Source organism: Argentina silus (genome assembly GCF_951799395.1).
Source record: "Argentina silus genome assembly, contig: scaffold_177, whole genome shotgun sequence".
Classification (NCBI taxonomy): domain Eukaryota; kingdom Metazoa; phylum Chordata; class Actinopteri; order Argentiniformes; family Argentinidae; genus Argentina; species Argentina silus.
The window spans coordinates 58,584-75,339 of NW_028152881.1; the positions used below are offsets into that span (position 1 = coordinate 58,584).

The 16,756-nt window shown below is 49.5% G+C and overlaps 1 protein-coding gene across 1 annotated transcript; it reads right to left on the reverse strand.

The window, feature by feature from the left end:
* Nucleotides 1-7,500: 7,500 nt before the first annotated feature.
* On the reverse strand, nt 7,501-16,460 carry LOC310824558 (tetraspanin-8-like). Its single transcript, XM_083697826.1, has 8 exons — nt 16,245-16,460; nt 13,521-13,583; nt 11,931-12,050; nt 11,599-11,673; nt 11,331-11,426; nt 10,001-10,120; nt 9,177-9,260; nt 7,501-8,117 (listed from the first exon to the last, which is right to left on the reverse strand). The coding sequence occupies exons 1-8, from the start codon at nt 16,299-16,301 to the stop codon at nt 8,049-8,051; spliced, it is 684 nt and encodes a 227-aa protein (XP_083553952.1). The 5' UTR covers nt 16,302-16,460; the 3' UTR covers nt 7,501-8,048.
* Between the last annotated feature and the right edge of the window lie 296 nt (nt 16,461-16,756).

Consider the following 16,756-nt stretch of genomic DNA (forward strand, 5'->3'; position numbering starts at 1 on the left):
TGGTAGTATTAGTTATGGTAGTATTAGTTATGGTAGTTATGGTAGTCTTAGTTATGGTAGTTATGGTAGTATTAGTTATGGTAGTATTAGTTATGATAGTTATGGTAGTCTTAGTTATGGTAGTTATGGTAGTCTTAGTTATGGTAGGATGTTCATCTGTGACTCAGCCACCAGGGGGCAGCAGCAGTGATGAGTTAAAGTGTGCTGGGAGTGACAGAATGTCCGTGCCTGGCCCTGATTGGCTGGTTGTGTCCTCAGCGTCGGGTCATAAGAAGAAGGTGGACATTCTGCAGCCGTGTGACACAGAGTACCCCAGCTTCGTCTACGAGCCCTCCATCAAAGAGACCAACAGCCTCATCAAGTGTGGACGCTGTCAGAAGTAAGGCACACACACACGCACACGCACACGCACACGCACACACACACGCACACACACACACACACACACACACACACACACACACACACACACACACACACACACCTGTCTGTCTGTCTGTCTGTCTGTCTGTCTGTCTGTTGTGTGGATCTCTCCAGAGAGCCTCTGTTTGAGTCTGAGTGGTTTGGAATCTGTTCCAGCGCCCTCTGATACCAGTCATCCTTCTGACTGCAGTACTGCTCTTTAACCAATAGGTGTCAGTCCAGCACCTAGTAATGAGCAAGTTGTGTGTGTGCGAACAGTATGATAGGGTACATTATTAACATAGTCACACAAAAAAAAACACACACACACACTATGTGATACTGTTTACTTCACTCAAACATTAAGATTATCAATCATTCAGATGTGTGTGTGTGTGTGGTATGTGTGTGTGTGTGTGTGGTGTCCGTGTGTGTGTATGTGGTGTGTGTGTGTGTGGTGTGTGTGTGTGTGTGTGCGTGTGTGTGCGTGTGGTGTGTGTGTGTGTGTGTGTGTGTGTGTGTGTGTGTGTGTGTGTGTGCGCGTGCGCGTGTGCGTGTGTGTGTGTGTGTGTGTGTGTGTGTGTGTGTGTGTGTGTGTGGTGTGTGTGTGTGTGTGCGCGCGCGTGTGTGTGTGTGTGTGTGTGTGTGTGTGTGTGTGTGTGTGTGTGTGTGTGTGTGTGTGTGTGTGTGTGTGTGTGTGTGTGTGTGTGTGTGTGTAGGATGTTCGTGATGCAGCAGGTTCCAGACAGTAACCTGTTGATGTTGGTGGTCCAGGCAGACTGTGACTGCTCCCGCCAGTATGGACCAATCACCTTGGAGCCCAAGGAGGTCAAATATATCCTTATCCAATCACAAGCTGTCATTCTCACCCCCCTCTCTCAACCCCACACCCCCATTGTTGTTGATGTTGTTGTTGTTGATGTTGATGTTGATGTTGTTGTTGTGTTGTTGTTGATGATGTTGTTGTTGTTGTTGTTGTTGATGTTGTGTTGTTGTTGATGTTGTTGTTGTTGTTGATGTTGTTGTTGTTGATGTTGTTGTTGTTGTGTTGTTGTTGATGTTGTTGTTTATGTTGTTGTTGTTGTTGTTGTTGTTGTTGTTGGTCCTTGACCTCTGTGTACATAATGCCTCAGTGAAGTGTGACAGGATGAAGTCTCAGAAGATCCGCCGGAGGCCGGAGTCCTGCCACGCCTACCACCACCAGGTGGCCTCCTCTCTCCTCCTGGGGGTAGGGGGTAGGGGGTAGGGGGTAGGGGGTAGGGGTAGGGGGTAGGGGTAGGGGTAGAGGGTAGGGGTAGGGGGTAGGCGTAGGGGATAGGGGTAGGGGGTAGGGGTAGGGGGTAGGGGGTAGAGGTAAGGGTAGGGGGTAGGGGGTAGGGGTTAGAGGGTAGGGGGTAGGCGTAGGGGGTAGGGGGTAGGAGTTAGGGGGTGTGTGCATGTGTGAGTGTGTGTGTGTATCTGTGTGCGCGTGCATGTGTGTGTGTGTGTGTGTGTGTGTGTGTGTGTGGGGGGGTGTGTTGTATCAAGTGTGTAACTGTGTTGTTGTTGTTGACTACAGGAGAATGCCAAGGACTGTGGAGGAGCCTGCTCCATCTCCCTGTCTGTGTCTCTCTCCCTCGCCTGTCTCGCTGCCACCTCATTGGTCCTCCGGTGACGGACAGCTCTCCAACCCCTCCCACCCCCACCCCCCCCCCACACCCCTCCCCCTTCCCCATGCCTGCGCTCTTCCTGCGTTCATCATCAACATGACTATGACATCATATGACATCGACCTGTTTCGTATTGAAGTGAAGGAGATACTGGCCAAGGTTGATGACATCACAGGAGCCAGGAACATGCTGTGACTGAGGACAGATCAGACCTGACCTCTGACCTTTGGAGCCATGCACATGTACCATACCACTGAAGAAGAGTCTGAATGACGACTGAATCCAGACTCTAGTCTAGAGTAATGAGCGTACCTGCTCCCTCTGCTGGTCTGAGCGTCACATTGCAGGTGGGAGATGGACTGTAGAGACTATATGACATCAGATGGAACACTGGCCAGACACTCAGGAAACCCCGCAAGTCTCACACACCTTCCATCCAGTCTGGGTCCACCTGGGTCCACCTGGGTCAAACACACCTGGGTCAAACACACCTGGGTTCAACACACCTGGGTCAAACACACCTGGGTCCAACACACCTGGGTCCAACACACCTGGGTCCAACACACCTGGGTTTAACACACCTGGGTCCAACACACCTGGGTTTAACACACCTGGGTCCAACACACCTGGGTTTAACACACCTGGGTTTAACACACCTGGGTCCACCTGGGTGTCCAGGGGGTCAGGAGGAGAGAGAGGAGGAGAGAGAGAAGGAGAGAGGAGAGAGAAGAGGAGAGAGAGGAGGAGAGAGAGGAGGAGAGAGAGGAGGAGAGAGAAGAGGAGAGAGAGAAGGAGAGAGAGAAGAGGAGAGAGAAGAGGAGAGAGAGGAGGAGAGAGAGAAGAGGAGAGAGAGGAGGAGAGAGAGGAGGAGAGAGAAGAGGAGGAGAGAGAAGAGGAGAGAGAGGAGGAGAGAGAGAAGAGGAGAGAGAGAAGAGGAGAGAGAAGAGGAGAGAGAGGAGGAGAGAGAGGAGGAGAGAGAGAAGAGGAGAGAGAGGAGGAGAGAGAGGAGGAGAGAGAAGAGGAGGAGAGAGAAGAGGAGAGAGAGGAGGAGAGAGAGAAGAGGAGAGAGAGAAGAGGAGAGAGAAGAGGAGAGAGAGGAGGAGAGAGAGGAGGAGAGAGAAGAGGAGAGAGAGGAGGAGAGAGAGGAGGAGAGAGAAGAGGAGAGAGAGGAGGAGAGAGAGGAGGAGAGAGAAGAGGAAACCAGTTTGTGAGCAGATAAGGTCAAATGTTATACCATTAAGCAGAGAAAATGTCTGCAACATAGACTTGATGTATTTATAGATAGATGTGTGTATGTGAGAGGAGGAGGGACTCCAGACTCATTTATGAAACCAGAATATGTCAGTTTCCTTCTTATTTCAGTGATATGAATTTGCATTACTCTAACCTGTACCTACCAATACATTGTCCTTTTTTATTTGTCATTATTGTTCAGTTGTATATACAGTTGTATTCTATCAACGGATTTAGATTTCTTAACCTGGTTCCAAAGAGCTCTGAAAGTCAACAAAGGATAAACTGTAAATATAATATTGTTAAAGGTTGCGTATATTTCCTGTTTGTATCATTTCCATCTAGGGGTGACTTAATAGACTAAATATACATTTTCATTTAGCTTTGAACCAAAATAAAGAAAATAAATATTGAAAATGGTTTGTTCATCATTTCTAGCTGTCTGGCTTTCCTCTGATACATCTGCTGTATGTTTGTTTTAAATCCCAAATAAAATCAATCAATTAATCAATGGGAAAATGTGCACTGTGTTAATCTTACAATTTGCCTAATGGTTCTGTCATGCATTGAATGCTTCCTAACTTTGCATGGATGTTTTCCATAAATGTGTGGTAAGGGTTGGGGTGGGTTGGGGTTGGTGTTAGGGTTAGGGTTGGGGTTAGGGTTAGGGGTTAGGGTGGGTTAGGGTTAGGGTTGGGTTTGAGGTTAGGGTTAGGGTTGGGGTTGAGGTTAGGGTTGGGTTTGGGGTTAGGGTTAGGGTTAGGGTTAGGCTCCTAGCCTGTCTCCTCTAACAGCCTGTCTCCTATAACAGCCTGTCTCCTATAACAGTCTGTCTCCTATAACAGCCTGTCTCCTATAACAGCCTGTTAACAGCCTGTCTCCTATAACAGTCTGTCTCCTCTAACAGTCTGTCTCCTATAACAGTCTGTCTCCTATAACAGTCTGTCTCCAATAACAGTCTGTCTCCTCTAACAGTCTGTCTCCTATAACAATCTGTCTCCTACAACAGTCTGTCTCCTATAACAGTCTGTCTCCTCTAACAGTCTGTCTCCTCTAACAGTCTGTCTCCTATAACAGTCTGTCTCCTATAACAGTCTGTCTCCTCTACACGGCGGGTTCCTCTGTGGTTAAAGTGAATAAACGCCGGCTGGATTCTGGATTGTCATCGATCAACAAGGAATCTGTTTTTCAAAGTATTGTCGTTACGTTTCAGGGCTTTTCAGATCATGATAGATATAGATAGATATAGATAGATATAGATACATATAGATAGATATAGATAGATATAGATAGATATAGATAGATATAGATACATATAGATACATATAGATACATATAGATAGATATATCTTATCCTTCAGAAAGGCCTTGATGATTTTTCTTCCAAGGGTGCGATTGCTACAGTAAGGTGTCGCCCTTCCATCAAAAGAGCCAACATGGTAGAAACATAGAGAAATGGGTTAGGGTTAGAGTTAGGGTTAGGGTTAGGGTTAGGGTTAGGGTTAGGGTTAGAGTTAGGGTTAGGGTTAGGGTTAGGGTTAGGGTTAGGGTTAGGGTTAGGGTTAGAGTTAGGGTTAGAGTTAGAGTTAGGGTTAGGGTTAGGGTTAGGGTTAGGGTTAGAGTTAGGGTTAGGGTTAGAGTTAGAGTTAGGGTTAGGGTTAGGGTTAGGGTTAGGGTTAGGGTTAGAGTTAGAGTTAGAGTTAGGGTTAGGGTTAGAGTTAGGGTTAGGGTTAGAGTTAGAGTTAGGGTTAGGGTTAGGGTTAGGGTTAGAGTTAGAGTTAGAGTTAGAGTTAGGGTTAGAGTTAGGGTTAGGGTTAGGGTTAGGGTTAGAGTTAGAGTTAGGGTTAGGGTTAGAGTTAGGGTTAGGGTTAGAGTTAGAGTTAGGGTTAGGGTTAGGGTTAGAGCCAACATGGTATAAACATAGAGAAATGTTCTTCTTCAGCTAGAAATGATTAACAACCCATTAATGTTTCTTTTCTTTATTTTAGTTAAAAGCTAAATGAAAATCTAAATCCGTTGATAGAATACAACTGTATATACAACTGAACAATAATGACAAATAAAAAAGGACAATGTATTGGTAGGTACAGGTTAGAGTAATGCAAATTCATATCACTGAAATAAGAAGGAAACTGACATATTCTGGTTTCATAAATGAGTCTGGAGTCCCTCCTCCTCTCACATACACACATCTATCTATAAATACATCAAGTCTATGTTGCAGACATTTTCTCTGCTTAATGGTATAACATTTGACCTTATCTGCTCACAAACTGGTTTCCTCTTCTCTCTCCTCCTCTCTCTCCTCCTCTCTCTCCTCCTGTCTCCTCCTCAGGGTCCTCTGAGAAGCCTGGTCTCTTCTCCTGGTCTTCAGGTTCACAGCGACCACAGCACAGACCATCCCCAGCAGAACACAGCTCACCAGGGAACACCACACTGCATAGAACATGGAGTCGATGCCAAAGGGGTCTTTCTCCTGATAGATTAGGATGGTCTTGTTTGATGAGTGACACACATATTCAGAACGTACCCTATAATAGACAGCACACCAGTACTGACCACTGTCCTCCAGTGAGAGGTTAGAGAGGACCAGGGTGGTAAAGGAGTGAGACACATTGATTCGTCCAAACAAATCTTCAGGAATTTGAAAATAACTGTCTGAGTCCAGAATGACACCATCATGCTGAGCAGTCTGTCTGTACCACAGAACCACGTCTGACTCATTGAGACGAGAGTTACAGCTGAGAACAACCTCCTCTCCCTCTGAGTAGAACGCTGTAACGGGGGCACGGTGGGGGCAGACCAGTAGAATATAAAAGTTGATGTACATGTCAGTGTCATGTTGATAACAGGCATAATGCCCCGTGTGGTTGAGCATCAGAGATGGGACGACCAGGGAGTAATTCCCTGTCACTCCTCCGTCCAGCATGTACATCTGCTTCCCTCCGTCAGTGAGGTCACTGGCGTCCTCAGAGAGGTGTTGAGATGGTGATGCTGCGTAGAGGAGTCCATGAGGGGTCTCCCACCTCATCACTGTCCCATTGGTGTCAGGATGAAAGCAGGGCAGCACAGCCTCCTTCCCCGATGAGCCTAGAACAAACCCTGGTGTGTACAACACTGTTATCATGTGACTGCCAACACAACGCTGTCCATGCAGGACCAGACAGCGGTAATCATACTGATGGTCTTTGAAGGTGGAGTTGATGATGCGGAGAGAGGAGCTGTTGTCAACCACCTGTACTCGGCCTCTTAGGTCCTCCATCAGGGGGTTCAGGGTTCTGCTGTCGTCCAGAAACATTCTCTCCCAGTTTCTCCAATACCCCCTCCCCCTCAGCCATTGGACAGTCAGGTGGTCACCTGCTGCTGCCCCCTCACACAGCAGGTCTACTGTCTCTCCAACAGCCCAGGACATCTCCTTTATATTCTCATCACTGCAGACTGAGAGTGTGACGCTGCAGTTCTGTGACACTCTGCCAGACTCCCAACACTCCACCCTGTAGAGCCCTGAGTCTGAATGAGTCACATTGTCGACCCACAGAGAGAGAACTGTCTGATTGTCACTCTTGAATTCAGCTTTTAATCGATCCTTTAAGTCTGCAGCCAGTGTAGAATTCTCAGGTGACGGGTTAGATGTGTTCCACAACAGCAGGGTCTCTTCAGCCACGGACTTGAAGATCACACGGTAATTTCCCCCCATAGGAGTTTCAAAATTATAATTGTTACCTTCTATTTCAATGATGATCATTTCTTGGTCTGCGTGGATGGTGTTGATGAGAACAGCCAGTAGAATGCTCAGCTTTGTGACTGAAGCCATTCTGGTCCAAGATGTCTGTCCGTTGGTCGCTACACCGTGTCTAACACTGTGTGAGCAGTAACAGGCGTCCTGTCAGCCAGTAGTTCAGATGTTATCTCCCTCAGTCATCTCTCACTGTGTGACGTGAAGCTAATCTTGATGTTGAGTTCCACACAGGATCTACTCATCTCATCTCCACAGAATGTTTGAGAGCGGAAGTTGTGAAACAGTGATCTGAAAACTGCTGCTGATGCTAGAATCAGATGATGTGACCCTGTCAGAGTTGAGGTCAGGTTACTCCAGACAGAATGGATCCTGCATGTGAACTGCACACACACACGATTCTCTTTTCAACACTTTAGATACTGTTACATTTTGATGTTCAATAACCTAAAGAATACATTCCACTTTCAACAAACTCAGTACAGAATGTTACTGGTTCTGTTTATTTCCAAAGTCCCCAGAGGAGAAAGAGCATCGTTTACAGGCAGGGAAAAAACAAACAAGGCATCATCGTGATATGACTGCAGTTATCCATCTAAACTTTTAATAACTGGCAAAAATACACCTTTATTAATATACCATCTCAATTTGACAGCAGTAAAAACAAAAAAATGTTTTAAAAACATTTAACACCAATGATATCAAGAACAGAATATGTACACAACACAACCAATGGGAGAAGATGGTGCGTCCGGAGACAAAACACTGCTCCGCAAAATGATATAAATGCACATTCAGTAAGATTAGACTCAATCAAATGCTTGTCAGGAAACCAGTCTCTCACCAAAATGTAAATATCCAAAAACACAGATTTCCCTTTGATGCATCAAGCACACAATCAAAAGAAGAGCGCAATACAGCACATGGCAACTTACAGTAGACTAGATAACATGCCATGTGTTTACTGTGTGATGGATCTGGCCTGTACAGTGTGTGGCGCCATCTTCAGATGGAGAGTATGGCTGCAGTTAGGCTGTGGTGACGTCCCTCTTCCCTATCTGGCAGTAGAGGGTCATGGAGAAGGCCATTCCAAAGAGCTGACAGAGAAAAACAGAAAACATCACAACCCGTTCAGCTGACCTTAGAGAGGCCCAGGACAGAGAAACAGGCCCTCCACCCTAGACTCAACCCCTAGCCCCTACGCCCTAGGCCCTCCACCCTAACTCCTCCACCTTAGCCCCTCAACCCTAGCCCCTACACCCGAGGCCCGACACCCCATCCCCTCAACCCCTAGCCCCTACACCCTAGACTCAACCCCTAGCCCCTACGCCCTAGGCCCTACGCCCCATCACCTCAACCCTAGCCCCTACGCCCTAGCCCCGACACCTTAGGCCCTCAACCCTATGCCCTAGACTCAACCCCATCCCCTCAACCCCATCCCCCTCAACCCTAGGCCCAAGACTCAACCCCTAGCCCCTACACCCTACGCCCTCAACCCTAGGCACTACTCACTAGGCCCTCAACCCTATCCCTTCAACCCTAGGCCCTCAACCCCATCCCTTCAACCCTAGGCCCTCAACCCCATCCCTTCAACCCTAGGCCCTCAACCCCTAGCCCCTAGGCCCTCCACCCTAACTCCTCCACCTTAGCCCCTCAACCCTAGCCCCTACACCCGAGGCCCGACACCCCATCCCCTCAACCCCTAGCCCCTACACCCTAGACTCAACCCCTAGCCCCTACGCCCTAGGCCCTACGCCCCATCACCTCAACCCTAGCCCCTACGCCCTAGCCCCGACACCTTAGGCCCTCAACCCTACGCCCTAGACTCAACCCCATCCCCTCAACCCCATCCCCCTCAACCCTAGGCCCAAGACTCAACCCCTAGCCCCTACACCCTACGCCCTCAACCCTAGGCACTACTCACTAGGCCCTCAACCCTATCCCTTCAACCCTAGGCCCTCAACCCCATCCCTTCAACCCTAGGCCCTCAACCCCATCCCTTCAACCCTAGGCCCTCAACCCCATCCCTTCAACCCTAGGCCCTCAACCCTAGGCCCTCAACCCCATCCCTTCAACCCTAGGCCCTCAACCCTAGGCCCTCAACCCCATCCCTTCAACCCTAGGCCCTACTCCCTGTCCAGATTCAAGGTTCTTACCATGAGGATAGCAATGGCAAAAGCGATGCCCAGCACCACGACTGCGTGTTTCTCCATGTAGGACGTCACAAACTTGATACAAGGCTGTTGACACACACACACACACACATCTTCAACAGGCATGTGGGTTGGGCCTTAACTCATTCAGTGCTGAGGGTGAATAAAGTCGCCCAAACCGTCAACATTCCAGAGCGCCACGGGTGGCTATTCACAAGAAATGCATAAATGACAATGCTTAAATTCGTAGCCAATCAAAGTGTTGTTGCCAGGTAAACACCACAAAACACTTGGCACTCTGGGTGGTGAGTGTTGCGGAACTCTTTGGCAGTTGGTGAGTTAATGGTGACCAGGAAGGATCATATTAAACTCAATCCCTGGTCAGCTCCCACTCCCGCCCCCTCCGCCTCACTCACCACTGGACCAGCTGCTGATTGGCTGGGTGGGTGGAATGTCGGCTATTTGTCATTAATTGAGGGTGAGGCTGAGGGACGCGGCGCGTGTGTGTGAGGGGAGGCTGGTGGAGGTAGAAATCGGAGGCTCATTGTCATGCTCAAACTGCTATCAAACTGTACACCATTCCTCATTCCGTTCCATGCATGACAGTGAGCCCGTCCTCCGATTTCTACCTCTAGCAGCCTCCCCTGGGCCTCACAGCGACCACCGGTCCCAGCATACACATCGGCCTCATCTCAAGGCTCTTGCCGTGATCCCACTGCTCCCCTCCTCCCCTCCTCCTCAAAACTCATTGGAGGAGAAGGGTTCAGAGGGGGCGGAACCGCAAGCCTCCTCAAAACTCATTGGAGGAGAAGGGTGTGAGGACTCACCGTGGAGTAGACGCTGCGCCCCTCAACAGTGGTACAGTCCTGGGAGTCCCTGCAGTTGCAGGAGGAGGGGACAGCCTTACCCCAGTCTGACGGCCCACCAATCAAACCACAGCACTTAGCCTGAGGAGGAGAGGGAGGGGGGGGGCAGTAGAGGAGGAGAGGGAGGGAGGGGGCAGTAGAGGAGGAGAGGGAGGGGGCAGTAGAGGAGGAGAGGGAGGGGGGGGGAGCAGTAGAGGAGGAGAGGGAGGGGGGGCAGTAGAGGAGGAGAGGGAGGGGGGGGCAGTAGAGGAGGAGAGGGAGGGGGGGCAGTAGAGGAGGAGAGGGAGGGGGGGGATTAACTCTGGGTTGTCCATGTTCATTCATACATGTGGTGAATTTGGTTCATTTGTCAGGGACAGAAAAGTCAACAATGATCCTTTATCATCACAACACATCCCTCCTCCTGCAGGGGGTGTGTGTGGTGGCAGTGTGTGTGTGTGTGTGTGTGTGTGTGTGTCTCTCTCTCTCTCTCCTGTATGTGTGTCTCTCTCTCTCCTGTGTGTGTGTGTGTGTGTGTGTCTCTCTCTCCTGTGTGTGTGGCAGTGTGTGTGTCTCTCTCTCTCTCTCCTGTACGTGTGTGTCTCTCTCTCCTGTATGTCTCTCTCTCTCTCTCTCCTGTACGTGTGTGTCTCTCTCTCCTGTATGTCTCTCTCTCTCTCTCTCCTGTATGTCTCTCTCTCTCTCTCTCCTGTATGTGTGTCTCTCTCTCCTGTACGTGTGTGTCTCTCTCTCCTGTACATGTGTGTCTCTCTCTCCTGTACGTGTGTGTCTCTCTCCTGTACGTGTGTGTCTCTCTCCTGTACGTGTGTGTCTCTCTCTCCTGTACATGTGTCTCTCTCTCTCTCCTGAACGTGTGGCAGAGTGTGTGTGTCTCTCCTGTGTATGTGGCAGAGTGTGTGTGTCTCTCTCTCTCCTGTGTGTGTCTCTCTCTCTCTCCTGTACATGTGTCTCTCTCTCTCTCCTGAACGTGTGGCAGAGTGTGTGTGTCTCTCCTGTGTATGTGGCAGAGTGTGTGTGTCTCTCTCTCTCCTGTGTGTGTCTCTCTCTCTCTCCTGTATGGTATGTGTGTGTGTCTCTCTCCTGTGTGTGTGTGTGTGTGTGTGTGTGTGTGTGTCTCTCTCTCTCCTGTATGTGTGTGTGTGGCAGAGTGTGTGTGTGTGTGTCTCTCCTGTATGTGTGTGTGTGTCTCTCTCCTGTGTGTGTGGCAGAGTGTGTGTGTGTGTGTCTCTCCTGTATGTGTGTGTGTGTCTCTCTCCTGTGTGTGTGGCAGAGTGTGTGTGTTCATCTGTACCTCCGCCTCCAGTTTCTGCAGGTCTGTCTGGACGTCGGCAGGTTGATCTTCCAGAGGAAGAAACTTCTTCAGTCGATCCTGCATCCAGTCTTTAGTCTAGGGGACACGCACACGCACACGCACACGCACACGCACGCCTCTTAAACATCAGAACATCCATGAACGCAGATGTGCTCAAATGTAGCAGCTGATGTCTGCCCTGAGAAAGCCTCCCAGCTGTGGGGCCTCACGGCATCTCGGGGTGTGTGTGTGTGTGTGTGTGTCCTACCTTGTCTTCGCCCACCGCTCCCAGGATGCCCGCTGCCAGGAGCAGGATGAAGATGACGAGCAGCCCGACGAAGAACTGAAACAAACATCCTGTTCAACACCCAGTATCAACAACCATGTGTGAGAGAGAGAGTGTGTGTGTGAGAGAGAGAGAGAGAGAGAGAGAGAGTGTGTGTGTGTGAGAGAGAGTGTGTGTGTGTGTGTGTGTGTGTGAGAGTGTGTGTGAGAGTGTGTGTGAGAGTGTGTGTGAGAGTGTGTGTGAGAGTGTGTGTGAGAGTGTGTGTGAGAGTGTGTGTGAGAGTGTGTGTGTGTGTGTGTGAGAGAGTGTCTCACCAGCAGCAGCATACAGCGGTTCTCCTGGATGGCACCACAGCAGCCCAGGAAGCCCAGGACCATGATGATGACCCCTATGGCGATGAGGAGGTCTATCCCTGGGACCGCCTCGTTGGTGATCTGGGGGGGGGGGGGCACACACACACACACGGCTCAACCACTGAGGAGGTGTGTGTGGGAACCCTAACCCTAACCCGGGCTCACCTGGACCCAGGCACCCCGGGCTCACCTGGACCCAGACACCCCGGGCTCACCTGGACCCAGACACACTGATCATCACATGCATTCCAATTGTGTTCCAATTTTGAGAAAATGGGACAAAGACCCTCCCTACTTGCAAGTAATGGTCAGCCCCCAAACCCCTGCACGATCACTCCGCTCTTCCACCTCAGCTCGCCTGGCACCGCCACCTCTACATGGATGCAGTGGCCGCTTGGTCACGGCTTTTCACTGTCCTGGTGCCCCGCTGGTGGGAGGAGCTTCCCACCACTGTCAGGACTGCAGAGTCACTACCGATATTCCACCGTAGATTGAAGACCCATCTCTTCAGACTACATCTTAACAGTCCCTCCTAAAGACCTCTTCACCCCCACTATCCCCCCTGTACTAACCCTAACCCTAGAGACCTCTTCTCCCCCACTACCCCCCTGTACTGACCCTAACCCTAGAGACCTCTTCACCCCCACTACCCCCCTGTACTAACCCTAGAGACCTCTTCTCCCCCACTACCCCCCCTGTACTAACCCTAACCCTAGAGACCTCTTCACCCCCACTACCCCCCTGTACTAACCCTAACCCTAGAGACCTCTTCACCCCCACTACCCCCCCTGTACTAACCCTAGAGACCTCTTCACCCCCACTACCCCCCCTGTACTAACCCTAACCCCAACCCTAGAGACCTCTTCACCCCCACTACTCTCCCTGTACTAACCCTAACCCCAACCCTAGAGACCTCTTCACCCCCACTACTCTCCCTGTACTAACCCTAACCCCAACCCTAGAGACCTCTTCACCCCCGCTACCCCCCTGTACTAACCCTAACCCTAGAGACCTCTTCACCCCCGCTACCCCCCTGTACTAACCCTAACCCCAACCCTAGAGACCTCTTCACCCCCGCTACCCCCCTGTACTAACCCTAGAGACCTCTTCACCCCCGCTACCCCCCTGTACTAACCCTAACCCCAACCCTAGAGACCTCTTCACCCCCGCTACCCCCCTGTACTAACCCTAGAGACCTCTTCACCCCCGCTACCCCCCTGTACTAACCCTAGAGACCTCTTCACCCCCACTACCCCCCTGTACTAACCCTAACCCTAGAGACCTCTTCACCCCCGCTACCCCCCTGTACAAGTTCTCTCCTGTTAATAATAATTTAAAAATGCCTTCTGCCATTAACGACTACCAATGGCCCCTGGTCTGAGCATTGATTACTTTGTCTTCTGATGGCTGATGGATAGATGACTCACTTATTTAAAGAAATGTATTTGTTGTAAGTCGCTTTGGATAAAGGCGTCTGCTAAATGCCATAAATGTAAATGTCAAGAAGTGAGCCTGGGGTCAACAGCCCCCCCTGCTGGTAGCATTCCATACCTTGTTTCCGTCTTTGCTCACTTTCAGGTAGATGGAGACTCCAAGAATAATGCATCCACTGATCTGAAACAAACAAACAAATCAACATCATTTATTAGGTTAGAAGGTGAAAGGTGACGTTTTTAGATATTCGTCATATGTGTCACTTGGACAAACTCATTTTGAAATGTGTTTTTAATCCAGAATGTGTCTCTGGTGTGATCCATGTCAAAGCAGCTCAAGCCAAGCAACAGATTTTCAGATCCATCAGTTGCGTCTCCCCCCCTCCTCCTCCTCCCCTCCCCCTCCCCTCCTCCTCCTCCTCCGCCCAGCCGCGTGCAGACTTCCAGAAGGCGTGTGAGAAGCAGCAGGTGGAGGAGGATCTGAAGGACCGCTGATCAAACGTGCTTCACCACACGGTCCAGGAAGCAAGATGGGTAATGTTAAATATTTAATTACAAAAAAAACAAGCAATTAGCAACAACAAGTAACCCGAGATCTCCTATCAATAGTTAATCAGAGGCCTGTCACACCCCCTGCTGAGCAGGGGGGAGAGAGTGACCGTACTGGAACCTACAGACAAAACAAACTTCAACCCGGCTGTTAGCAAACAAACACGGCCATTGTTCTTTAGACGCGTGACGCTGAGTGTCAAGGGCGCCTCAGACTGACGCAAGGTCAATAAAGGTCTGAGGGGGAGGAGCCAGCCACCTCTGCTTAAAGGGGTAGTACACCTACAATTATTATTTACATTTTTTCTGGCCACAAAGTGGATCCACTTCCATTACTTTGAAGTGTCGGGAGGATGGTTGAAGGTGTCTGGGTCAACGTGAGGATACACACCACAGAGGAGTGGCTGGAGAGGGAGCTCTCTCTTTAAAGAAGGCCCAGTGTGGAACATTCAAGCCTTCTGGGAGCTTTGTAATGGTTGTAATGACCATGCTTAAATCGACGAACACCGTTTTGGTCCGGAAAACTATCCCTTTAGCGGACAGGGATGGTGAGGTATGCCTTGAAACACTAAGGGAGTCTATAGATAGGAAAACTGTTGAGCTAATCCCAAAGCTCAGAGAGGATTTCTGCTTCTCATAGATTAAACATTTATAAGTGATAGAAGCCATGTCCATTTCCTGTTCTTGTGTCTTTATCTGACTGTTGCTAAGCAGCCAAAGACAAACATGATTGTGTTGAGTAACTACAGCAGAGCCTCATCTTAGCGTAGCCTAGCCTAGCCTACGCTGGGGAAGCAGAAAACACTAGCCTTTGACAAAGACCAGCTGGTAAGCAGGGCCTCTGGACGCAGCTCTAGGCTATTTTCTCTGCCCAGCAAAAGTTAATAGTAAGTTGTTGAATACGCTAACCCATCATAAATAGGCTTGTCGACTTGATAGACAATTAGACACTTAAAAGGTTCTGACAGAGTAGAGTTCTGCTTCGAACCTGAGGGATCCTGTTGGATGGCGGTGGAGAAACGCACTCCAAGGTGTTTGTGGAATACCTGAACTGTCATGCAATGTGCATCAATCACTGGTGCACACACACACACACACACACATACACACACACATACACACGTGTGGGCGTGCTCTAGCTGTGGGGAAGGCTGTTAAACTAGCATGTCAGCCAGCGCCTGCAGAGGCAGTGGACGGGAGGCTGAGCGGCAGGACCGGTTGTGGTGGTACCGGCACATTCCACGACTCCGACTCACCTCGTCCCCGAGCCTCTCGTCCCTGTCAGGTCACCAGACACTGGGCGTGTTAGTTAACAGGTTCACCATCCTGGATCCGGCCAGAACAGCATAACATAATTCATATACGCCATTCAGCTGACGCTTTTATCCAAAGCGACTTACATTGCAGTGAGTTCATACACTTCAGTATAGATGGTCCCAGCAGGAATCAAACCCACAACCTAAGTGTTGTTAGCGCCATGCTCTACCAACTGAGCCACAGAGGACCACCAGAACCAGACACACAGGCAAAGGCAGGCAGAGAGACAGGCAAATAGGCAGAGACAGACAGATGGGCAGATATAGCCAGATACAGACAGACAGTCCTGCATACCACACTTTATAACTACACCATTCCTTGAAGGCTAGTCTTAGTGGAAAACATTCACCCAGGACAGACAGACAGACAGGCAGGCAGACAGACAGGCAGGCAAGCCTCAAGGCTCTTAGTGCCCGTCCACCCCCCGTCCACCCCCTCCCTTCCTACCACCAGAGTGGGGGAGATGACATTAGCATTGATTGACCAGTAATGTATTTAGGCAAGATAATGGAAACATCCACAGACACACCCACAGACAGACACACAGACACAATGAAATTACCTGACTGAAATATCATCATTTCTTTCATAATGATTTAAACTTCAGAAAACAAACTTGCTTTTGATTGTTCACAGAAAACTAACACTTAAAAAAAAAAGCAACCAACTCACACACCAAGGAACTGTATTAAATCAACCAACCATCACACCAAGGATTAAAGTATTAAATCAAGCAAGTCAACATTTCTCACCAAACCGAAAATCTTAAACCAATGAGGGTTCTGTGCTGGTGAAGTATTAACATCGGCGTAGATAGATAGATAAATACACAGACAGACAGGTACAGCTACTGATCCCCGAGATTAAATTAAGCCGTTACAGCAGCTCACATCACAAACAAAAATGACAAAATAAAGTGACAATAGAATAAAATAGACATTTAGTTATTGTATTAGTCAATAGTTAGTCCTCTTACCCAGAACAGCAGGTTGAAGAGGAACAGGAGGTATTTGACGCACTTGTTGACGGCCATCTTCTCTCCTGAGGCGAACTAGATGTGATGAGACCCCAGGCTCCTGACGTTACACTGCTCCTCTGTCAGATATTCTGGTGGCGCGTGTGTGTGTGTGTATGTGTGTGTGTGTGTGTGTGTGTGTGTGTGTGCGCTATTCCACAGACCAGTGAACAGATGGCGACCGCCCCTCTCCTCTCTCAGCCTTTCACAGCTGTGGGTGTGGTCAACTGATTGACCTGTTTCCTGCTCCGAGCCAGCGCCCTGTCACCTGACCGTAGGCCAGTCTTCCAGCGCAGAGCGGAGTCACTCTGGTCCTAACTGGATCCAGATCAGCCCCAGGCTCTGTTTACACAAAGCAGAGGAAAACCTCTCCAATCAGATAAGACGATAGTAAGTCCATAAATCATACAGGTTAGGTAGCTGGTAGCTGGTGGTTGGTAGCTGGTGGTTGGTGGTTGGTGGTTGGTTCAATC

Excerpts from the sequence above, each read along its gene's own strand:
- LOC310824558 (XM_083697826.1), bottom strand. The coding sequence starts at position 16,301 with ATGGCCGTCAACAAGTGCGTCAAATACCTCCTGTTCCTCTTCAACCTG. Across the intron at positions 12,051-13,520 it reads TGAGCAAAGACGGAAACAAG|ATCACCAACGAGGCGGTCCC; the intron begins GTATGGAATGCT and ends CCCCCCCCCCAG. Across the intron at positions 10,121-11,330 it reads TGCAGAAACTGGAGGCGGAG|GCTAAGTGCTGTGGTTTGAT; the intron begins GTACAGATGAAC and ends TCTCCTCCTCAG.